The following is a 21,084-nucleotide window of genomic DNA, read 5'->3' on the forward strand; positions in this document are numbered from 1 at the left end:
ATAATAACCACATGACAGAATTCTTGTGATGCTTAAATGCGATACTACAGTAACCATGTTTAGCACAACACAACAAAGATGAGCTGTCCAGTTGTTAGAATAGCCTACACTCAAGAAATGCTTACTTAACTATCTGCCAGGAACTTTCAAAGTGCTTTGTGTCTTAACTCACCGAAGCCTCAAAACAACCCTGAGGCGGGTACTATTATTTCATCATCCCTATTTTACAGATTAAAGAAACGGAGACACAGGTGGAGTGCCTTCCTCTACCTTAGCTACCTAGGAGGAGCTAAGCTGGTGTTTGAACCTCGGGAGGCTGTGGGCTCTGACCCCGCCCCGGGGCTTACACGGATCGGTGGGCAAGGCCCGTGGGCCCCGGGACCACGAATGACGGTCTACGCTCCGGAACGCGCTGGGGCCAGCAGGTGGCAGCGCAGGGCTACGCCGGGGGCGGTGCCTTTGACCTCGCCACCGCCGCCGGCTCCGGGGCATTTCCCACTCCCCTCTCCCCTCTCCCGCCAGTCCTCGCCTAGGAGGCAGCCCCGGGGTCCCTCTCCACAGAAACCCCTGCCTAAGAGGTTCAGATATGGGCTTCCCCAGACAAGTCTACGAGCGCCCCGAAAAGCAACCGGCAAAGCGAGTTTCCTGCAATCCCCTTTTACCCCAGAAGCGCCACCGGACCGGGACATCTACGCATCTCTCGTTCTGCCGGAGTTCGGGAAGGGCCGAGGGGCCCAGCCCAGGGGGGAAAAGTGGGGGGAATTCCTCTTGGATCCCCCTGAGCGTTCCGGAGGCGCCGGCGCCGGGGTGCGCGCTGGAGAGGCGGACCGGCGCGAGGACGCGGAAAGGCGGACGGCGTGGTCCTCGGGGAGAGAGAGGGCAAGTGGCTCTGCGGGGCAGTTCAGGGGGTAGGGGTGAACCCGGCGGTTTCCATGGCGCCCGGGGCGTGGGGGAGGAAGACACCCCGCAAACTATGGCGAAACAACTGGGCTGCGGGCCTGCCGGGCTGGAGAAGGCGGGGGGGAGGGGGGGAGGAGGGGTGGAAGGTGGGGGCCAGCCAGGCGGGACGGGGGCGGGGCAGTCACGTGCGCCCGAGGGGCGAGGCCCCAGCGGGCCGGGAGCGAACGGAGTCCGGGAATTGGCTGCACCAGGAGCTCAGTCTCTCCTGGACCGAGGAGCTGGACGTGGCCAGAACGCCTTAGGAGGACTCCTGGCACCGGCCTGGGGGACAGCGGTCAGGACAGCGCCTCCCCACCCCCCGGAAAAGTGGGGGCAGAAGTTTGGAGGTGAGCGCTGGGAGCCCCGCTCGCGGCTTTTACGCAGGACTGGACCTCCATTTCCTCTGGGGCGGACCAGGGCCACTGCCTCGCCAGCTGAGGCCACTGCCCCGTAGGACAGCCGGAGCTCTCAGCGCCTGCCCGGGGCTCCAGGAGAGGCCGTGGTCATGGTGAATGAGGACCCCAACCTGGAGGAGCGCGATGGCACCCCTGAGCAGCAGTCCGCGCCACCGGCGGACCCCAGCCTTCCTGCCCCACCCACCGTCCCTACTGACCCCAGCGTCTCGGCTCATCCCAGCGTCTCGGCTCATCCCAGCGTCTCGGCTCATCCCAGCGTCTCGGCTCATCCCAGCGTCTCGGCTCATCCCAGCGTCTCAGCTCATCCCAGCATCTCGGCCCATCCCAGCATCTCGGCCTATCCTAGTGTCTCGGCCCACCCCAGCGTCTCCTTCCACCCCAGTGTCTCTGCGAACCCCAGCAGTTCAGCCTTCCCCAGCACCTTGGCCCACCCCGGTGACTTGACCCAACCCAGTAGCTCCGGCCGCGAGGACCTCAGTATGATCCGGGTGAGCAGGCGCCGATGGGCGGTGGTCCTGGTGTTCAGCTGTTACTCCATGTGCAACGCCTTCCAGTGGATCCAGTACGGCTCCATCAATAACATCTTCAAGTACTTCTACGGGGTCAGTGCCTTTGCCATCGACTGGCTGTCCATGGTCTACATGCTCACCTACATCCCTCTCCTGCTGCCGGTGGCCTGGCTGCTGGAAAAATTTGGCCTCCGCACCATCGCCCTCACGGGCTCTGCTCTCAACTGTCTGGGGGCCTGGGTGAAGTTAGGGAGCCTGAAGCCACATCTCTTCCCCGTCACGGTGCTGGGCCAGGTCATCTGCTCTGTGGCCCAGGTCTTCATCCTGGGCATGCCCTCCCGCATCGCTTCCGTCTGGTTCGGGGCGAATGAAGTTTCAACAGCCTGCTCCATAGCTGTCTTCGGCAATCAGGTGGGTAGAAGCGTTGGTGGGTGTTCGGAGGAATGGCCCCGGTATCGCCGCGGGACGGAGCGTGTTAGATTGTATCTAACCGTCCTGAACTGTGTGGGAGACTGTCATTTTCTGACTTCAGCTGAGTTGGTGACTCCGGGTGACTTTATGGTTTTGTGTGATTGATGGGGTGATTATGACTGGGTGACTGGGGAAGAGAAGTGCGGGGCGGGGGGGGGGGGATAAAAGGAGGGGGTCTTTTCTTTCACCCACAATTTCTCCTCCCCCAGCAGAAAGCATGCTTTGAAAAATAAGATGTTTTATGATTTCATTCCTAACCTGTCAGTCCTCCAGCCTAGACCTTTGACTCCAGGAAAGCTGTCCTTCCTCCGGGAGCAGCTCCAGGGCCGGGACCATCAGCATTTAGCAGGTGTCTTGGGCCTGAGCAGCCAGCTTTCCTAGAGTGCACTCTCCCCTGTGCTACGTGGTGTCGCCGAGCGAGCGGGGCCCTGGTGGCGTTTGGCACTGTTCTCGCCTCCTTTTGTACACAGCTCAAGTCAGGGCAGTGGGAACAATGCTGTGTGCCAAACTCCTTCCCTCGGGTTGAGAGCCAAGTTCAGCAGGATGGAGTAGAAATCTCCCTCTGAATTTGCAAAGACGCAAACCCTCGGAACGGTCCGGGCAGCTCACCTCTAAATCTCTTCCCTTTCCTTTTTGGAAGGAGCATATACAGTTCTTTGCCTCTCCGTGTGGTTGGAGGAAGTTGAGTGAGTTATGCATCTGGTTGTCTTCTGCAGATATTTGAAGCAGATCAGACATGGGGCTCTTCGTTATCTGAAGCACCGCCTCCTGGTCCTGCCGGTCCCTCAGCACGCTCAGCGGTGACAGCGTGTTTCAAAAGGACCAGTAACCCTTAGTTCCGATGGGCCCGTTTCTCTTACCTGTTGTTGCCTTTAGAAATTTTAACCTTTCGTTTAGAAATTTCTCATTTGGGTCAGAAATTTTCAAAACTGCTCTATAGGCCAGTTTCCACCCTGCTCCTCTTCATCACCAGGAAGTTGACTTGAACTAAGTTTTCCCAAGCCAGTCAGCCCTGCCACTTGGGCAGTAGTGTAAGCAATCAATGAAAACAGAGAGGGCTTCTTTAGCACACAAACAGGCAACATGAAAGCTCTTACCCAGCTTTTTTTTTTTTTTTTTCCACCTGTGGGTTTGAACATCCTGAAGACTGAAATGATTTGAGGTCTGGGGGTGAAACGAGGGATTTTGTTCAGGGCAACTAAAAATACATGTTGAGGGTGACGCTGACCAACCCCCTCCTTCTCTAAAGTGATGTGACTGGATTTTCACATCCCCATTGCAGCCCTCCTGCTGGGTTTGACATTATTGGATTTTTGCTTTCTAAGAAGGTAAAGCAGTGGGTGGGGGTGAAGAGCAGGACCTGCAAGCTTCCAGAGAGAGATATCTCCTTATTTGCAGTAGAACAGGATACAGAAAGGGTCACTGCAAATCTCAAACCTTTTGTTTGGGGAGGGCAGGACTAACTGGGAGGAGCCCGCAGGTGGTCTGGTGAGTTCAGAGAGTCCAGCGCTTGTTTGGTTAACCATTAAGAGTAAGCTTTTTCCACGTTCAGCAGGATGGTGTAGAAATCTCTTTCCTTTTTGGAAGGAGCATATAAAATCCTTTGCTCCAGAGGTGGCTCTCTGAGGGGGCATGCAGCTTCGTACCACGGCCAGGGCCAAAAAGTGATGGTGCAGCCCATCAACCTCATCTTCAGATACGTGCAGAAGAGATCTCGGATTCAGGTGTGGCTTTATGAACCAGTGAATGTGCGGGCAGAGGCTGTTGCATTGGTTTTGATGAGTATTAGATGCTGCAGAAGAGATTCATTGAGAAAACAACTAGGTCGGATCATGCTGAAAGGAGGTAATATTACTCTGCTCCAAAGTGTCTCTACCTAGAAATGACTAATGGAGCGAGAAATTATTGAGAAGCAATACAGTTTGTGTTTTTTAGGCTTGTTGGGAGAATAGTTCTTAAACATTTATTCATGTTGGCTTACAATACCCTTATGTTACTACCAGATGACAATAAATGATGTTGAATTGTTTTTGTTAAAAAAAGAGAGAGAGAGAGAGAGAGAGAGAGAGAGAGAGAGAGTAATAGGTTTTCAGACCCTTTCTGACACACCCATACCTGTGAGGGAACTTAACACCAGACATATCTTTAAAATTTAATAACAATAGTTATGTACTCATCACCCCTGCTCCCCTCCAAGGCCAGGAAATGCTAAGACTTTTACATTTTAAAACTCTCTGACAGCATACATTTGTGTCACGGAGCCATCTATTTAGTTTGATATTTTTAGGCTCAACCCACTGTGCTAAGTTAAAAAAATTCTGAAAAAACGGAATTGTTTGTGCTTCCTCTCATAGAGATAAATCATACTTGGTTCTCAGCGTGTGTTTTAACCGTGCTTTCTGAGTAAAGCGTGACTGAGTGGAGGGGAAATATTAACAGAGCACCTTGAGCTTTGCTGGGAAAAGGCGCCACAAAGCTGTTAAACAGATTTTCAGTGTCATTCTTCCGAATAATTCTTCATGGCCTGCAGACTCACACTGGTCGGCAGAACGCCTGCACCCTGGTCATTCTGACCTCTCTCTTCCAGTGCTTCTTAGAGGCTCCACGCAGGCACCAGCCCTGCTTGCATTCAATCCAACATTCATTCATTCATTCATTCATTCATTCTTTCAACAAGCTTTTACCTAGGTGGGGGAGGAAGAGAATTTTTTCTACCCTTCTAGGTTCTTTCAGCTGGCCTAATAATTAAGTCAACATGAGACAGATTAACAAGAGAAAATAACCACATTTAATTACATATGGGAACCCACATACGTAAAAGAGTCAGGGATCCCACATACCTGAGAGGTTCAGAGACAGAAAGGTCAAATGAGGTTATATACACGACATCACAAGCCAAGGAGCCGAGGTGAGGGGAGTGAAGGAGGCTCCGACTGCAGCTGAGGCTCTTCCGGTTCCCTCTGGCCAGTTGAACAAGTGGTAACAGACTGGCATTTTTTTTTTTAGCAACACTTGTTCCATTGTTTCAAGTGAAAAGGATCTGTGTGGGGTTTTGAGTGATGTGGACACATTGTTGTTGTGCAAGGGTTAGAAGAAAGCCTGTGTTGGAGTCTGGTGATAGCTTGGTGTTCAAGGACCAGGAAGATGTAGGAGATAAAAGAAGTCTTCAAGTCAGCGCCAGCCCCCCTGAGGAGCCTGCAGCACCCAGAAAGGGAAGGGCCGTCTCAAGGACTCTTGGGCTGCTCAGAGCACAGCACCCAATAAGAGAGGAGGAAACAATCAGTTTGTTTTCCATATAAGGAGAAAACAATCTACACTAATAAAAGAGAAAGATGCAAATTGACCACACCTTCGTGACACCCACCAGCCAATCAGGAGTGAGTATGCAAATTAACCCAACAAAGATGGTGGGTTAATTTGCATACACAGGCGCCGAGCTGCTGGGAGCATTCTGTACTGCCCCAGCCGCTCCAGACCTCTGGGCAGTGTGGGAAGGCGGAAAGCCGGCTCCAGGCCGGAGCAAAGCAGAAAGGCGGCTCCGGGCCAGAGCAAAGGCGGTGCTGGCACCCAGGGGAAGGAAAGCCCATTCTTGCACGAATCTTTGTGCATCAGGCCTCTAGTTACCTTATAAAATCAGTTCTGTGGAAGCCACAGCTGGTTGGGCTGTGGAAAATAGCTCTTTCCCACCGAAATCTAATGCAAGCCACCAATGCAAGCCACATGTATAACTAAATCTTCTCGTAGCAACATTAAAAATCTATAAAATGTAAACTAATTGTTAAACAGGTGAATTTAGGTTTAGTACATTTTATTTAATCCAATATAGCCAAAGTATTATTTCAACACAGTCAATATAATATTACTAACAAGCTATTTTACATCCTTTTTTCATACTGGGTCTTTAGAAATTGGCATGTTTTTTACACTTCCAGACTAACCACCTTCCCTGGCAAATGATGGGATTGCGTTCAGTAGTCAGGCTGGACCCCACAGACCTGGAACAATAATGCTATTTGTCGGGGAGAAAAACTTTGCCTTGACCTTCTTAGGATCCCTGGCTGGGTCTAAAAATTAAACTGATAAAGGCATATTAACAGAAAACCATCCACATTTATTTAATGTGTTATGTGACATAGGAGCCTTCATAAGAAAATGAAGAACAGTTAGACTTGTGTATTTTTAAAAAATATTTTCATCGATTTTTAGCGAGGAAGGGAGAGGAAGAGAAAGAAACATGAGGATCGAACCCTCATGTGCCCTGTCTGGGAATTGAACTGGCAACCTTTCGGCGTCCAGGATGATGCCCAATTGTCCCAAGTAGATCCTGGGAAAGGATCTGGGGTGTTTATCTAAGGCGTCCCTTGAGATAAACTTGAACCGTGCAGGTGTGGGACATTCAAGTAGTTGCTGATGAAGAGACTGCTCTACGCCAGCAGGACTGAGGGCAGACTTAGGACCAAAAAGATCAAAGGCTTTAATTTTAATTTTAAGGGCACGCAAAATAATTCAATTAGCTGCCGGAGGAATTACACCACATGAAACATATACAGTTGCAAATCACACAGCTTTTTTATTACACAAATAAATTCCTGAGCTGCGGTACAAGCTTAGTTAAAAATCCCCAGGGTGCTATCCTCTGGGGTCCAGCAGCTGAGCTGGTCTGGTCCGGATGCAGGGTGCCAGTGTTCCTCACCCAAGAGCTCGGGTCGCATCTCGACTGGGGGTTGTTAGCCTTTCTTTTGTCATCTGGCAGGGGTCCATATTTAAAGCTTGTTCGTACCCATAGCAGTTCAGGTGGCTATCAATGATTTACGTCAATGCACATATGTTAATCTCGAACAAGGCGAGGGGGCTAAGGAGAGTACATCACTCACGCAAGTGTTTATCATTTTTTTAAATGTATTTTATTGATTTTTTACAGAAAGGAAGGGAGAAAGATGGAGTGTCAGAAACGTTGATGAGAGAGAAACATCAATCAGCTGCCTCCTGCACACCCCCTACTGGGGATGTACCCGCAACCAAGGTACATGCCCTTGACCGGAATTGAACCTGGGACTTTTCAGTCCGCAGGCCGACGCTCTATCCACTGAGCCAAACCGGTCAGGGCGCAAGTGTTTATCTTGACAAGTCACTCTGCATCAGTTCAAATCCTTATCTCTGGGGTACACATGCTTCAAGGCAGTGACAAATGTGTCTTTAATATTACACTTTAAGTTTTAAGGAAAGTTAACTTAAACATGTTAAAACTTTTCTAACATTCTTTAAGCATTTTTCAACATTTCTATATTTTACTACAACACCAACCAACTGAGCCACACTGGCCAGGGCTAGACCTGTGTATTTTTATGCCAGGTTTGATGAAGAGTGGACAATCGTGGAGGAATGTGACAGGTTAGGAGTATGAGGGAATTATAGTAAACTAGGGCCGTGGCCGGCCAACTGCGGCTCGCAAGCCACATGCGGCTCTTTGACCCCTTGAGTGTGGCTCTTCCACAAACTACCACGGCCTGGGCAAGTCTATTTTGAACAAGTGGCATTAGAAGAAGTTTAAGTTTAAAAAATTTGGCTCTCAAAAGAAATTTCAATCGTTGTACTGTTGATGTTTGGCTCTGTTGACTAATGAGTTTGCCGACCACTGAACTAGGGAACCTGAACAAGGCCTGTGTCCTGGTTCTTCTTGGCAGCCTCCTGCTGTCTTCAGAGATAAGGATGCTCCCTTCCTCGGGTCTAGGGAGGGCACCTCTCACAGGAGGGTTTTGTCTGTTTCCGGGGAGAAGAGCAAGGAGGGGGAGGAGATCAAAGTAACCTTTCTGTTTCTGCTGTTTTCTCAAACTCCTTCAGGCTTCTAGCAGATAAAGATGGGCCTTGGGGAGGTGGTGTTGGCTGGACTGGCTGATCCTGGGTGCCACCTAGAGAGGGTGAGTGTTTCTGAGACTTACTCAGGAGTCAGGGTCATAAGGCAGGTGGTCAGCCTAGTCTTCTTCCAAAATCATGGCCACTGGGGTGTCTTAAACTCTCGGCTTATCGTTCTGGATCTTCTAATGTGAGAGCCTGTCTTTCAAAGTCTGAGTGAAGTTTGGGGAGGAGAAGGCAAACTCTGGTTCTCTTCCATTGATTGTTATTGTTAAGGCACCCGGAGCGCCCGCCCACATGGCCGACCACTTTCTGGCCTCCCCTGTTGCACTAGAAGAGACAAACAGGCAGGGGCTGGGGGAGCAGAGCAAGGCTAGTTAGTGGTGACCAAAATGAGAATGGGCGGGACCCATGGCCTGCAGGTCCCAAAATGCTCCTGGGTGCCAGGTCATGTACTCGTGACATCGTACATGTGGTGGGGTGACAGCAGACATGAGGTCACATGTCCCATCTAAAGACAGCAGCTGCTTCAGCTTCCACCGACCACTGACATCCAAACCATGACCCAGTGTTGTCAGATCTTCTCTTTTTCTTTAAAGAGAAACCAGAAATCCAGATTTTCTTAATGTGAAATCTGTTTTTTAAATTGTGGCAAAATGTACGTAACATAATGGCGATCATTTTAGCCATTCATAGTGTACAATTCAATGGCATTACATACATTCACAATGGTAAGTGTTAACTGCCATTTATACCCCAAAGTTTTTCATCACCCCCAGCAACTCTGTACCCCTTAAACAATAACTCCTCCCTGCTCCCTCCCTCCAGCCCCTAGGTACCTCTTCCTGCTTTCTGTCTCTATGAATTTGCCTATTCTAGGTACCTCGTAGGATCTTATTCTAAGAGTCATATACTATTTGGCTTTCTGTGTCTGGCTTATGAATTGTTTGTTAAATGCTGCTGACTGATTCAAAACTTTAGAAAAATAACAGTCTATATTTAGAAACTGCAGGTCAGGTAAAACTGTCCCATCTGAGACTTCGGGGGAGGGGAATGTGAAATGGAATTTCAGTTCTTCTTTCTCCTTCCCAGGGGAAAGGGAAAGCCATCAGGGTGCAGGCAGGTGGAAATGAGAGGTCAGAGGTTAGCAACTCTGGGGAGGAAACGAGACAAGTGCTTCCTGAAAATGGGGATTATTCACCTCACCCATGGGCCTGGGTAAAAATACAGATGCCTGGGCCCCCACGTGGACTTCCTTCACCAGGCTTTCTAGGGGAGGGGCCCAGACGCCTGTATTTTCAGCTGGCCTCCCAGGTGGGGCTAGCGATCAGACTTTTTGAAATCACCTGGAGAGGGGACTTGCAGGCCGTGGGAAGGCACCCTCCTGCTTAGAGCCAGGTTCTGGTCAGGGCTGGTTTAAGAGGTGTTTGCTGTATGCTGGGTCCTGTGTGCAGGTGGAAGCATTTGTGAGCTCAGTTCCTCACCCTTCAGATTTGGGGGAATGCTACTGGACAGGGACCTGGCCCTGAGCGTGTCTGCCTCGGGCGTAGTGTGTTGGTTCTTGACTCCGAGCAGGAAAAATTTCACAACATGAAGCCGGAGACAGCGAAACAATGAAGGGCTTAGGAGAGAAGAAACATCAGGTGAGCCTAGGTGGGGCTGCTTTGGCTCTCGAGTAAAATTCTCAGAGAGAGATGAGCCGAGGTGGGGCTGCTGTCAGCTCACGGGAGAGTCCCACTGAAAAGGGGGCCTTGGGGCAGGTTCAGGGGTTAGCCCAGGACAAGCTGCCTTCTCCCCTGGTTGCAAGTCTCAAGCTTAGGAGATGCGCGCCTGTGGGAAGAAGAGGGGGAAGCAAAAGTGTGGGCGTGCCCCCCGGAAGGAGAGTGAGGGAGCACTGGGTCCTTTTTTTGTGTGAAGGTTTTAAAGGCTGGGAGTTTAGGGGAGGTCTTAGGGGAGATCTCAACAGAATATTCATCAGCTTCCCAGGTGGTCCTTTCAGGGTCATGGTCTCCAGTAACTGATCAGAGCCAGGGCAGGCAGTCAGTCACCGCAGCTGGCCCTAGTGTTGGCGGGCCTGGAGCTGAGATACACCCTGAGGCCTAGAATTTTTCTCTAGGGGGGAAAGGTCAGGGGAGGGTCCGAATCACACGACCAGCCATATGCCAGGGGAGGAAAGGCCCCCCTGGGGGTGATCCTGCGCCAGTTTGGGGCTTACTGCCCTGGTGACCTGTGTCTGCTCTCAATTGCTCAGCCCGTTTGTTCAGCCATCTCTCTGTTTCCCCATTCCACTCGCCAAGGTCTTTTCCTAGTTTTTTACTATCCTGGTCCTGCTGGTATTGGAGGCTCAGCGTTCTGATTCACTTAAGGTTCTGAAAATGTCCTGGAAACCCTGAGTCAGGATGGGGAGAGGGGGACATCCCTGATGGAATGTGCGGTGAAACCACTGCAGATGCTCCTAATCCTTTTCTTTCTTTGAATTTCAACTCTGCTCGGAGGACGCTGGGGTTGGCCTGACTCTCTTGGCCCTGTTTCTCTGCCAGGCATTGTTGCAGGTGCTCGCTAATTCCATGGAATCCAGTCATTCTAGGACCCCTGCTCCCTCACCATCCCTACCTGTCTGTCTCTTGTTCCCTGCCAACTAGTCTCTCAGCTCTGATTGATATAGCTCCTTAGTTGTCTCCGTGAAGATCCACTGCTTAGGGACTAAGCCTCCTGCTGCCCGGAGGGTGACATTAACAAGATGGTGTCCTGGGAAGCTCCAGACCTCCCCCCCCCCCCCCGCCGCCCCCGCCCCGAAACATTAGATAAACTAGAAACTGGCTAAAATAACTTCTTTATGGGACCTCTGAAAATCAGTCAAGATCTACAGCAACCAAACAAATACCCAACCAAGAAAAAAAAAAAATCAAAATGGTGGGAAATTTCATGACCTTTGTACTCACTCTCCCCACCTCCCTTCCCCATGCTGTGCCTCCCAATTCCCACTTCCTTCTGAAAACCGAATTTGCAGTGTTTCAACCCAGTTGTATTCCTGAACGCTAACAATGAACAACCCAAAAAGGAAATTAAGAAAAAAATTCCATTTATAATAGCATCAAAAATACTTAGGAATACATTTAACCAAAGAGGTGAAAGACGTGTACACTGAAAACTATAAAATGTTGCTGCAAGAAATTAAAGACCTAAATAAATGGAAAGACATCCTGTGTTCATGGATCGGAAGACTTAATGTTGTTAAGATGTCAATACCACGCAAAGCAATCCACAGATTCAATGCAATCCCTATCAAGATTGTGATGATAATTTTTCACAGAAATAGAAAAATGCATCCTAAAAGTCACGTGGAAATTTAAGGGACACCGAAGAAACAAAACAACCTTGGAAAAGAACAACAAAGTTGGAGGTCTCACACTTCTTGATTTCAAAACGAATACGAAAGCTACAGTAATGATGACAGGATGCTATTGGCATAAAGACAAACATATGATCAATGGACTAGAGTCCAGAAATAAACCCTCACAGATATAATCAAATGATTTCCAACAAGGGTGCCAAAACCATTCAGTAGGAAAAGAACAGCCTTTCCCCCCCCCCCCCCCCCAATCTTCACCTAAGGATATGTTTATTGATTTTTACAGAGAGAAGGGGGGAGGGGGAGAGGGAGAAAAACATTGATGTGAGAAACATCGATCAGTTGCCTCCCATACTCACCCTGACCAGGAATCAAACCCACAACCTTTTTGGTGTTCAGGACAATGCTCCAACCAACTGAGCCACCAAGTCTTTTTAATAAAAAACTAGAGGCCCAGTGCATGATTTAATCATGCACCTGGTGCACCAGCGGGCCGGCTGTCCGCCGGTGCCCCAGGCCTTCCGAAAGCCTCCGGCGCTGCGGAGGCTTTCGAAAGGCCTTGCGCCGGAGCAGACAGCCGGCCAGGTCCCCCGCTTTGGCCTTTGATCGCGGGGGACCTGGCCGGCTGTCCGCCGGTGCCCCAGGCCTTCCGAAAGCCTCCGGGGCAGCCATGGCAGAGACGCTGAGCTCCCGGCGCCAGTGGCGCCGCGAGCTCAGCGTCCTGCTGGCCCAATCAGCTACCCCGGCCACCCTGAGTCCCGCCCCCTGCGCCTCCTGCTGGCCCAATCGTGGGCGTAGCGGAGTGATGGTAATTTACATATTACCATTTTATTATGTAGGATAGATTTTATTTTTTAGAGCAGTTTTAGGTTCACAGCAAAATTAAGCAGAAGGGTATACCCAAAAGAATGCAGAGCCCTAGCTGGTTTGGCTCAGTGGATAGAGCATCGGCCTGTGGACTGAAGCATTCCGGGTTTGATTACAGTCAAGGCAATATGCCCGGGTTGCAGGCTCGATCCCCAGCAGGGGGTGTGCAGGAGGCAGCCCATCAATGATTCTCTCTCATCATTGATGTTTCTATCTCTTTCTCCCTCTCCCTTCCTCTCTGAAATCAATAAAAAATAAAAAATAAAAAAGAACTGAGAGCAGGAACTTGAACAGATGTTTGCACCCATGCTTATAGCAGCATTATTCACAGACAAAAGGTGGAAACCACCCAGGGGTCCATCTCTGGGGGAATGGATAAACAAAATGTGTTATATACATACAATGGAATGTTATTTAGCTTAAGAAAGAAAGGAAATTCTGACACATACTACACATGGATGAATCTTGAAGACATTATACCTAGTGAAATAAGCCAGTCACAGTACTATATAATGGCACTTACATAAGGTATTGAGATGTCTTTTTTTTTTTTTCTGACAACAACCAGTTCTCCAGTTCTCTGTCCTACAATTCAGTTCAATTCTGACACTAACTACTCAGAGTTAGTGCAGATCCCACAAGTTAAGGGCTCAGTTCCACAAGACTGCCTCCCCACGAGATACCATTTGCCAATCCTAGAGGCCACCTGTACTTCTAACTATAAATTGGGAATTCCCACAGCCCCTCCTTAGGTTCTACAATTTGCTAGAATGGCTCAGAGAACTCAGGTGAACACTTTACTGACATTTACTGGTTTATTATAAAGGATACAACCCAGGAACAGCCAAAGGGAGCAGATACCGAGCAAGGTTCGGGGAGAAGCACAAGCTTCCATGCCCTCGCTCCTCACACCACCACCCTCCCAGCACTTTGACGTGATGTGTTCACCAACCTAAAAGATTACTGAATTTCCTTGTTCAAGAGTTTTTATAGAGCCTAATTTCCAGCTCCCCTCTCCTTCTTAGAGGTGGGGAAGGGTATGATTGAAAGTTTCCAAATTCTAATCACTAGGTCTTCTGGTGACCCATTAGCTCAAACTCAGGTGTGATGGAGGGGGCTCCTTATGAATGACTAAAGACACTCAGGAAATTCCAAACATGTTTAGAGCTCTGTGCCAGGAATGGTGACAAAGACCAAATATATTTTTATTATACCACAGGTACCTAGAGTAGTCAAATTCACAGAGTCAGAGAGTAGAATGGTGGCTGCCAGGGGCTGGGGGAGGAAAGACTGGGGAGTTATTATTTAAGGGGTACCCAGTCAGTTTAGGAGGATGAAAAAAGTTCTGGAGGTGGATGGAGGGCATGGTTGCTCAATAATGTGAATGTACTTTATACCACTGAACTATACAGTTAAAAATGGTTAGAATGATAAATTTTATATGGTGTATATTTTACCACTGCGCCCCCCCCCCCCCAAAAAAAACCACACACACCAAAAACCCAAATATCCCCACTGCTTGTGAGGTGTTCCCTTCTGGCTGGGTACTGCTCACCTCCTGCCATCATCTCCTCAGTCTCCATACTTGGAGGCATCCCTGGCCTCTGTGCTTGCTGAGTGTACTGGGTACTGGCCTTGGTTTTCTGCTGGTTTGTGTTTCCCCCTCTTGCTTTATCTTTCCCCGTTCCCCCAGCTCCTCTTCCCACTGAATGGGGAACGTGTCAGGGAGCTGGACCCTTGATACATCTCTCCTATATCTCAGGGTTCTGGGCATAACCGGCAAGTACAAATGGAGGGACCAATTATTAAACAGGTTTCCATTTCCTGAAAGAAATTCAGGTGACAATGAGTTCACCGAGAGCTCGGGTGCCTGGAGGAAGGGACTATGGCTCTATCTTGCTCTTTCAATGAAAAGAGTATTAAGTCCTTACTATGTGCTTTGAACTGTGCCAGACCCACCAGTCCAGGCTGGTTGAGAACACCATCTTCAGCTCTGCTGTGTACTCCTGGGCAAGTTTCTTAACTTTTCTAAGTTTTGACTTCTTTTGTAAGATGGAGATGAGACAGGGAGTAGAGGGCCTTCAGCTAACAGTTTATCAGACAAGAAATGGTCAATGAAGAACCGATGCTATCACCAATAGAGGTAGTCAGTGGGCTCCTGTCTGCAGGGGCTCCTGATGTAGGAAAGGCCAACACTTAATTAAGGGGTCAGAGCACATGGTAGGGCATACCTCAGTGTGTGCCGTGAGGAGCAAGCAGGACAGCTCCCTGAGGAGGTGATGCTAATAGCCAGTTCGCAGTGAGTGAAGTGAAGAGATGTTGGGTGAATAGGGGAGGGTGGGCCATTCCAGGAAGTTCCCAGGTAGTATTCCCATGGGGACTTGTCCCTCTTGAGAGCTGCTCGATCAAAAGCTTGCAGGTGCTAGAAGACAGCGTTAGTTTCCAAGTGCGTGGTTGATGAGACCTGCTGTCTGTTGTGAAGACTTTGGGGTCTCGGATGACCCAGATACTGGGCCAACCCCAACCCCCACACATCAGACCTTAGTCTCACAAACCTAAGGCTGTGCCGAAGGAAGTGGGGCGCCCAGGCTTATCAGGTGGACACAGTTGTTTCCCCCTGCCTGGTTCTTGATCTTTTTCCAGCGGTGCTATGAACAGGATGTCCTTCCCTGGACTTCAGTCCCCCGCCCCTCAGCCCCCAATGCCAACATCAAACAGCCTGAATGGACTGCAGGATGATGAGGGTGGAAGCCCATCAGGGATGATAAAGAACCATAGCATTAAGGTGAAAGCTGGTGTTTCTTCTTCTTTTTTCATTCTCTGTCTCCTGACCTCTACTCAACACCATTCCCAAACTCAGCCCGACGGAGCATCTCCCCTTGATTCTGCAGGACAAAGGACCTTTCTCTTTGCTGAGTCGCTCAGGGGTGGGAGGGCATACTGCAGGCTTCGATGCCCCACCCGGACTCTTCTGCTTTCTGAGCTCAGTATAGACATCTTTTCTTTTTTATTCTGTGCAAAAACCTTAGCTCAGCCTCTTCCCGCCAACACAATTCAAGATGAGGCCTTGCTCCAGCTTGAGGGCAGATACCAGCAGCGCCGACTATGTTTGCGGAAGCGGGAAAAGGGGAGCAGGGCTGGATTCCACTTGCTCACCAACTTCTTGTGTCTCAGAACCTCTCGGTGGAGCAGTGTTTGCTTTGGCTCCCATCCTATCTGATTCCCTCCAGAGAGAGGTGAACACAGCCCCTTTCAGTTCCGGGAGACCACTTTTGATTGGACAGCCCTGAAGGGAGGGGCACAGAAGTTGGAGCAAGATTGAGGGTTAGTTTTTCTCCTTTTATTTTCTTCTTTCCTAGAATTCCTGACTTCAGCCCAAATTACTGTGTTAGCATAGCGGGGTGTCCTCAGTGGCTCTGGACCAGCTCTCTCTGTGCATAAGGCCATTTGCCCTGTCCATCTACTCTGAGAACTGTACGAAGTGAGCAGCCATGAGTCATCACATCAAAGCAGGGCCCATTCTAATGGGCTGTTTGTTTGGATGGTGGCTGCCCCTCCAGTGATCTGTACCTCCTCAGACCTTTGTCCTGGGCTTCCTGTTTGGTGCTGGAGAGCTTTGTGGAGCCACCCAATGAGCTCACTCAGAGAACCGTTTCTTCTCTACCAAGAATCTAGGCAGGAGCGTGCACCTCTCTCACACCTTCCCTGCCTAGGACAACGCTGGGAAACCAGCAGCTAAGTGTCTTTTGATTTCTCTCCTTGGGGCAGTAATCAGTTGTTTTTAAGTGTGGTCCAGCACCAGAATCACCTAGTGTTCCTTAAAAAATGCAGCTTCTGCCCTAGCCAGTTTTGCTCAGTGGCTAGAGTGTTATCCCTCAGACCAAAGAGTCGTGGGTTCAATTCCTGGTCAAGGGCACGTACCTTGGTTGGAGGCTTGGTTCCTGGCCCAGGTCAGGACTTGTGCGAGAGGCAACCAATAGATGTGTCTCTCTCACATCAATGTTTCTCTCTCTTTGTCTCTGTCTCTCTCTCTCCCCCATCCCCCTCCTCCCTCCCTTCCACTCTCTAAAAATCAATGGAAAAATATCCTTGGGTGAGGACTTCAAAATGCAGATTCCTGGGCACCTAGGGCAGACCCAAGGAATTAGCCTCTCTGGGGTGGGGCTCGGGAACCTGTGGTTTTGGTTCTCCATCAGGGGATTCTGATGCCACTGACGTCTGAGAACTCCAGGGTGGGAGCCTGGAACCTGGCTCTGCTGGCAGCTATGTTTGGGGCCTCCAGCAGGACACCTGTCCTCTTCAGGCATCAGCTTATCTGTAACAAGAAAGGCTGGCCCTGGCTGGGTAGCTCAGTTGGTGCATCGTCTTAATACACTACAGTTGCAGTTCGAGCCCTGGTCAGGGCATATACAAGAATCAACAAATGAATGCATAAATAACTGGAACAAGTTGATGTTTCTCTCTCCCTTCCTCTCTCTATAATCAATTAAATTTAAAAAAAAAAAAAAAAAACCAAAAAGCCTGTTCACAGGGTGCCACCAAAGTTAAATGAGGAAGTCTGTAGCTTAAAACCCTTGAAACCAAATAAGCCCTCCACAAACATTTACTGAATCCACATCTATAGTCTCCTTACCTGCCACACACAGGTACGGAAGCATCCTCTCTATCTCTAGACTCCAGCTACTTTCTTTCATCTCAGCTGACTGATCCTTCTAGTGTCATACATTGGGGGAACTTAAGCAGTCTACTCTTCTGCTGGTGAGTTAGGTTGAGGCCAGGTCACCACCCTTCTAGGAGAGGTCAGCCCTCCCAAGACCTTGCTGCTAGGACACACACTGGAAGAGGCCATTCCTGGCACCGAGTGGGGACTAAGAGCATTTGGATGGAAAGATGAATGACTGGTGTTCTGGTTTCACACTTTATCTTTGGGGCATTATTTTCTCACTAGTGGCCTGGTGCACGGATTCATGCACATTGAAAGGAAATTAATTAGAAGAAATATTAATTACTGCAGCTCAGCAGTAAACCAGATTTGGGGTGACAGTGCCCCAGCAACAACATAACCCACGGCCAAAGGTGGAATCGGGCTCCCTCTTCTCTGGTTCTGGGGTGCGTCACCTGAGAACCGCCACAGCCAAGTCACCGCAGCTCGGCAGCTCCTGCGTTGAGCGTCTGCCCCCGGTGGTCAGTGCGCGTCATATGTACCGGTGGTCAGATGGTTGGACGGTCACTTAGCCTTTTATATATATAGATTGCCGAAGGAAAATTCCAGAGAACTTTCTGTGATTAACAGATTCCAGAGCTTTTTCTGTGATTGCCGTGACCTCAGTGGGGTGGGGGTGCAGGTGGGAGAAGAATGCATCTGGATCCAACTTTCTTACTACTTTTCCTCACCTTTTCCTCACAACCGGTTGCCCTGAGAAAATTCCCCCACCTACCTCCTCACTTCCAAAAGCCTTGGAAGCCTGTTCTAGGGGAGAGCAGCAGCTGGTAGGGGCTGGCTGAGCTGGGGGCAGGGCCTGAGAAGGTCAGGGATCCCTGGTTCTCTGGAGACACTTCCCCTCATCTAGCCCCTCACCAGCCTCCTGCATCTCCAGGGTCACTGTCCTGGTCACCGAGAGACAGTCTCAGCCTCTGGCCTGCTGTTTGGCCTTGGGACTGGCATTTCAACAACCCCTCGCTTTATCTGTGCCGTGAGGACAGTCCTCCTTGCTGACATTTGGTTCTCTGAAGGCTACTGTGTGTGTAGGGGGGGAAGGAGGGGTGGGGTGGGGGCAGGAGGGAGTTGTGTTCTCAGGGCCCAGATCACTGGCTGGAGGTTTGTTTAGGGACTTACAGAGAAACTCTCTTCTCTCATTGGACTGTCTCTGACTCACTGTTCAGAAAGAACTTTGATAAGAGGCAGACAGGGCTTGCTTAAGGCAAAGATAAGCCTTTTGTAGTTTTGGGCATGACTATTTACCCTGTTAGGATTTATGATTGGATCGCCCTGGGAGGTTACTTTGGATCAGATTTATTATAGAGCCTTTTTTCAACACAATCCCCTCAGAGCCTGGATCATTCCCGAGTCTCAGACCACGTCCTCCTGGGACATGTGTCTGCTCAGTGCCTCGTGGCTCAGCAAGGTTCTGTGGGAACAGGGCAGGGCTAGGGATGGGAACATCAGACATCCCTATGTTTACGTTGCCACAGATAAACTCTATGATTTCAGCAAGTGGTTTGAACTCGGCTATAAAATGGAGAAAACAACATGATCTCTTAGGGCTCTCTGTTGCCTCCCTTATATTGGTGGTTTTGAGGCTTTGATTACATGCTGCATGTGCAGTGCCTGGAAAACTGAAATACTGTGTAATGCGAGCTTTTACGTGCCCTTAAAAAAAAGAAGAAGGACTTTAGATTTGCCCCATGACACAGAAAATGAAAGGGCTTCCCTCTACACAGATCATGTCCTATCTAAATTGTAAAGTGCAACCTTGGGTTAGGGACCACACCCTTGTTTATAGGGCTCAGCATTCTGACCTTTACAGTCAGCTCTTTCTTTCCCAACCCGCTCTGGTCATTCTGGCTGTAGGAGCCTCTCCCAGAGCGTCCCTGCGGATTGATCCCGGTGAGCTGAGCCATGCGGTGGCTCCGGGAGTCCTGCGGAGCATTCTGATTCCAAGAAGGGCCTTTGCCAAGGGTAGGCACAAAGCAGCAATTCAGTCCGCATGTGCCCAGGATGGCTCCTCCCTTCATGTAGGAAAAAGTGGAGGTGGTGGCCCAGCCCAGAACTGATTGAGTCCCTGCCATCAGGAGCTAGGGGGCGGGGCCTAGGAGCAGTGTTCCAAGGGCTTGGTGGTCCTGGCTGTACCACACAAGTGATCAAAGGTACCAAACGGGGCTCAGACAGTCCTGGTGAAGATGTGCTTTCTCTCCCCAGAGTTCTTCCAATCTCTCCTCAGGGAAGAGGGTAGGTACCATATCACCTGCCCCAGATATGGCTGCCCCCTGAATTCTCATGCTTCTCCACAAAAATTCACCACCTGTACTAGGGTGCTTCCACCCTAGGCCAGGTCTCGGTCCCTTGCAAATAACCACACAGGCCCCTGGCCATTGTTACCGGACTGAAGGGGTCTGTTTGCCTCCACGCATCAAAGCTCAATAAGACACAAACAGAAGTTTGCAGCCAAGACAGTAAGGATTTATTAAGGAGATGGTGCCATGCCAGAGTCACAGGTAGGTAATGCTCAAAGACCTGGCTCTCTGATGGCTTTCAAGAGATGAATTCTGTAGGGGAAAATCATTAATCATGGCGACTAAAGGAGTTAGGGTCATGGTCTCTACTGATTGGCTGGTACTAGGGGTACGGGGTCATTGGTCATTGCATCTGGTCCTGATGTCAGCCATGGAGTTTTCTGTCCTGCCCAACCTCACAAGGACTTGTTCTGTGGATCCGCTTTCCTGGGAACGGAGCTAAAACACAATCGAGACCGAAGTTTTGTTTTTAGTTTGAAAACTCTGTCTCATAGTCAATAGACCCAGGACCTTGTTCCTAAGACACCTGGATGTCAACTAAAACCTCCTTGTCCTGAGGGCTTAATGATTAAGCAAGAGAGAGGGAGGTGGATAAGTCAGGGCGCTGAGTGAGCCAGTTTGAGTCAAAGGAAAAAATGTCAAAATAAAGAGCAGATTAAAGGAAATAAGGTTCGCCCTAACCGGTTTGGCTCAGTGGATAGAGCGTCGGCCTTCGGACTGAAAGGTCGCAGGTTCAATTCTGGTCAAGGGCATGTACCTTAGTTGCAGGCACATCCCCAGTAGGGGGTGTGCAGGAGGCAGCTGATCGATGTTTCTCTCTCATTGATGTTTCCAACTCTCTATCCCTCTCCCTTCCTCTCTGTAAAAAATCAATAAAATATATTAAAAAAAAAAAAGAAAATAAGGTTCCTGCACCATTTGCCATCTTGTCTTTGTCTCTTTTTGAACTTCCATATTTGTCCTGGATTATATCCTCTCCAGCCAGCTTTCCTGGTTCCCCCAGGTGACAGCAGGTAGCGTAACAAATGAGAGTCTGTGAGTAAAGGCTGTCATCCCTTTGGCCTGTCTGTCTCATGAAGGACCACCTTGGAGGAGTAGCCACACATCCACTTATAAGGCTTAGCACTCTTACCTTTGCAGTCAGTTCTTTTTTTTTTTTTTCTATAGAGAATACTTTTTATTGTACAGGTATCATATACACAATTTAATGTGTAAACATTTACAGGCATGGAGTTCAATTCCAAATCTCCATGGCACCCCATACACTGCACCGCGCACTCCTGTTTGGGATTAGCCCAACAGGAGTGAGACACAAAGTTATCGCTTTGTGAACAGAGAGCTTCAGTTAAATAGAACAGAGCCCAGGATCCTAATTTGTAACACCCTGTGTACATATGAATAAAACCTAAAGATGGTTTTAGATGACCCCATCACCTTTAAAAGTTATTAAAATGGAACTCCATTTCTCAAAAAGTCACTAAGAAGTGCACCCGTATTTACAGACCCGGTTAAATTATGCATAAATAAAATCTGTACATGAGACACACTGTTTCTCAAAATAACAGTGCTCCTCTGGGACCTGGGGGTGACACGTAGCAAAAAAAACGCTTCATACCTACCCTTTTCAAGTTTACTCGAATCACCAAGATGTGAAATAAATATG

General features: G+C 49.3%; 1 protein-coding gene across 2 annotated transcripts in view; it reads left to right on the top strand.

The window, feature by feature from the left end:
- Positions 1-1,124: 1,124 nt before the first annotated feature.
- Positions 1,125-21,084, top strand: part of FLVCR2 (FLVCR choline and putative heme transporter 2) — a 65,391-nt gene continuing 45,431 nt past the window's right edge. For both annotated transcript variants that reach the window (XM_079769644.1, XM_079769643.1), the window contains exon 1: positions 1,125-2,275. In XM_079769644.1, the coding sequence (XP_079625770.1) occupies positions 1,445-2,275 (831 nt within the window). In that variant the 5' untranslated portion in view covers positions 1,125-1,444. The remainder of the gene's footprint in view (positions 2,276-21,084) is intronic.

Source organism: Cnephaeus nilssonii, assembly GCF_951640355.1.
Source record: "Cnephaeus nilssonii genome assembly, chromosome: 4".
Taxonomy (NCBI): domain Eukaryota; kingdom Metazoa; phylum Chordata; class Mammalia; order Chiroptera; family Vespertilionidae; genus Cnephaeus; species Cnephaeus nilssonii.